We start from the raw sequence: 3,869 nt of genomic DNA, 5'->3' as shown, positions 1-3,869 counted from the left end.
TGGTTCAGCAGTAAGAGCTTCATTACCATTCGGCAGCAAGATCTTATCCTTGTTCATTACAAGGAAACAAGAAGAAAAACGGTCAATTAACCAAAAAAATCAACCGAATTAATATTGATTCAATTTGATTGATTTTATCAATTAAAATCAATTAGATCAATTTTAATGTATTCAAATCAATTAAATTAATGGTGAAAAAATTTGATCGAATTGACCGACCAAACCAGTTCAACACCTCTAATCCATACGTGAAAACCTTCTAACTCCAAGAAGACTTGATAAAATGATAGCAGCCATTCTTGGTTAGATCATTGACCAAGATTAGAGCAGGTAAAGGTTAAAGTATGGCCCAGCACCAAATCGGATTCTTATTCTCATGTTAGAGTATCCATAAATTTGCAGGTCCCTCTCAAACTTCAATATCTATCTCAACTTGTTATTCTCTCTAATACTAAACCAAAACAAAGACAATTACAAAATGGTCCCATAAAGCCATAAACCAAACCCAAACGCAAACCCCCAAACCTTTGCCAACTCCAATCTTTCTATCCCAACAGAGCCTCTCCTGTCCCTAGTCATAAGACCCCATAAGCCACTGCCAGTGACTGCCCTTCTCAAAACCCTCAAGTCATGGCCTGCCACCACCACCACCACCACCAGCACCACCATACCTCCGCCACCTGCTGCTCCACCTGCTCTTGCAATCAGTGCTCCCAACCAGCACCGGCTTCGTCTCCATATCCCCAACAGTCTGACCATCTTCTACAAGCCCTTGCGTCTCTCCTTCAACCCCAACAAAATCATTATCTAAATCAAACCCATCTTCTAAAATCATTCCAAGATCAAAAATTTGCCGCTAAAAACCATCACTTTAATCAAAAACAGCAAGAACAACCCGACTTTCTCATATCTTCACTTGTGAGCCGTATCAATGCTCTTGAATCATCACTCCATAGCTTCTCCAAAGCCTCAAGTTGTTCTTCTTACCCTTCATTTTCACTTAAAGATGCAGCTGCTCGTGTAATCCAAACCCATTTCAGAGCTTTCTTAGTTCATAGATCAAGAACACTTAGACAGCTCAAAGATCTCGCCTTTATCAGATCAAGTCTCAACACTCTCAAGCTTTCAGTTTCCAATAATATCCATTTTGATCCCCAAGCTGTTTCTCAAAAAGCCATGGACTTGCTTCTCAAACTGGACTCTTTTCAGGTATATATCTATATTTGGTACTTGAAATCTTGGTTGACTATGTTTCTTTCTTTTGGATTTTGAAATATGGGTTTTTTTTTATAGGGTGGTGATCCAATGATTAGAGATGGAAAAAGGTCAGTTAGTAAAGATTTGATTCAGTTTTTAGAATATGTTGATGGGTTAGTTTTAAAAAGGCATAAGCTCCTATATAAGAATGCAAAAACCATTAGGGTTTTGAGAAATGGTAGTAGTAAACCTAAGGTTTTAAGGTCCAAATCTGGTGAAGTAATGGAGAAGCTGAGAGACAGAGTTGAAAAACTTGAGAGGTTTTCTACCATTGAAGAAAGAAATGATGTTGTTGAGCTTGAAGGTTTTCATCAAGGTATTGATGAAGCAGAGAATAAAAATAAAAATAAAAATAAAAATGGTGAGCTTTTGTTGAAAAGGCAAGGGATTCAACCAAAAGTGAAGAAAACTGTAAGCTTTGCTGAAAATGGGAATGTTTATAGGATTATTAGCAATGGAGATGAGGTTAATTCAAGTGGAGATGGTAGTTTAACCGATGAGAGTGTTTCGAGTGATGAACGTGGAGATACAATGGAGAATCTTGTCAAAGAAAGTGAAGATTTAGTTGAGAATTTGGAGGAGGCAATGAACTTGAACAAACAGGCAAGAAGTAACAGTGTTGAGGACTATCAGATTCAAGGTGGTGATTTTGTGTTTTCTGCTCCATTGCCTGTGAAGATGGAATCTAAAGCTGATCTAATGAAGAAGAGGAATGGTGCGCTCAAAATTGTTTCATCATAGATATATCACCGTTATGAAAGATTAGATCTTTATTGGATCTTCTTCTTTCATATCTGTCATTCTAATAGTTAGAGTTCAGATTGATGAGTGTGAGACTGTTCCCATGGAGTTTGTTCTGTGAATCTCAGGTAATATATTTTTTCACTCCTATTGAAGAGGGGTTGGTTTGACTTATTTTTTGTAACTTTGCACTTGATTGAGTGTTTAATGTTAGCTGAACTTGGAACTGTCATTCTTTTCTTTGTTTTGTTGTCTTCACTATAATACTCCCATGTCAAATGGTATGCATATATGCGTGTGTTTTCAGCTAGTGGGATGGAGTTCTGGCTTCTTCATAATGTAGATATAATTTAGTTTGGGGTTAATATACGTAAGAGGTACTTAAACTTGGCAACGTATATCTACTCGGTACCTAAACTTTTTTTTGGACCTAATCTGTAAATTTGGAAACTGTAAGCCAACTTGCTACTCTTTTTTAGGTACCTGATTAACTCTATTAAAATACATTAACATAGCACTGATGACCAATATCATGGTGACATGTGGCAGCTTCACATTTTGTCATGTATAGTTTTTTAAGTTTAGGTACCAAGTATGTATAAGTCGTCAAGTTCAAGAACTTGTGTATACATTAACCATTTAGATCTTGTTGTGTCTATTTCACTTGATTGCACCGCATTTACAATTATCCGCCATGTTACTCAGACTCAAAGTGTTTTTCTTCCAAGGTTTTCTATGTACTGGAAGGTTGAATCTTTACATTCCTGTTTGAATATGTGTCAAACACAAACTTGGGAGAGAAGTCGAAGCAAAATAGCTTACACTCGCAAGTGTTGGTAAACGACTCATGTTGTCTCGACCTTTCATTTTTGTTTTTTTTTTTTTGGTAGATAAAAAAGTAAATTAACTACAGACCAGTTGCAGCACAAGTAACCGCATACTGAGCAACATGTGTTCTAACATAGTCGAACATGGGTAGTATAGATGATCTAGTTCCAAATGCATGATCTTCAAGAGTGACCTAGTTCAGTCTCTTAAGACTTGGTTTTGGATGAACTAGATAATTTAACAATGAATTTGCAAGCCATTTGTTTTGAACATAGAATCATGGCACTTGCCATCCAAAAGACAATGTTGAGGCTAATATTGTATTCCTAGAAAAGCAAAAACAAGTGAGGATAGGCTGAGCAGGTGGTGAACTTAACCAATGGCATATGGTTGGTGGTGGCTGCATTCTCAAGTTTGTGTGCATCGGTGCTCTCTTTCTTAGCATTCAAAAATTTTAATACACAAGATGTGAGCTCTTCCCCTTCCTCATACAAAAGCCTTCGGCTTCTTCAAATCATTGTGTATTATTCGTTTATTGTAATTTAAATTCTACCATCTATTTCCTTTTTCGATTATCTAACTATTCGAAAATTTTGTTGGTCATCAACAGGAAAGATAATTTGCTATTTTTAAAATTGGCATAATAACAATTTTATCTTATTTAAAAAATATTTACATATTGTATAATTTAGTTTTTTATTTTTTGTTATATTTTTATTTTTATTTGTGACATTGAGGGTTAATTTTAAAAGAATAAGACAAGATGAAAGGTTTTTAGGTGTTTTCGTTTTTTGTATATTTCCGATCAAATTTAATTCATAGATTTGTTTTTTTTTTACTTTTTAAGTGAAAGGGAGTCGCAAAGAAAAATAATTTTTTTGAAAAAAAAAACAAATTGAAGAATGTGTAAATATTAGAAGTTAATTTTTTTAGAATTAAAACTAAATTCACGCAATATATAAATGTTGAAGGTTAAAGTTGTTATACTAACTTTAAAAGCTATCACATCATCTATCCATCAGCCATTTAATGGTTTGTGCCAG

At 35.0% G+C, this 3,869-nt stretch overlaps 1 protein-coding gene across 1 annotated transcript; it reads left to right on the top strand.

Moving 5' to 3' along the window:
- The first annotated feature begins 317 nt into the window (after positions 1 to 317).
- Positions 318 to 2,230, top strand: LOC107888551 (BAG family molecular chaperone regulator 8, chloroplastic). The gene is made up of 2 exons (XM_016812701.2): positions 318 to 1,209; positions 1,294 to 2,230. Exons 1-2 carry the CDS (start codon positions 631 to 633, stop codon positions 1,996 to 1,998), a joined length of 1,284 nt encoding a protein of 427 aa, XP_016668190.1. The 5' UTR covers positions 318 to 630; the 3' UTR covers positions 1,999 to 2,230.
- The last annotated feature ends 1,639 nt before the right edge of the window (positions 2,231 to 3,869 follow it).

Source organism: Gossypium hirsutum, chromosome A09 (genome assembly GCF_007990345.1).
Source record: "Gossypium hirsutum isolate 1008001.06 chromosome A09, Gossypium_hirsutum_v2.1, whole genome shotgun sequence".
Lineage (NCBI taxonomy): Eukaryota > Viridiplantae > Streptophyta > Magnoliopsida > Malvales > Malvaceae > Gossypium > Gossypium hirsutum.
Note: the sequence above shows the minus strand (reverse complement) of the source record. Positions and strands in the feature narration are given on the sequence as shown.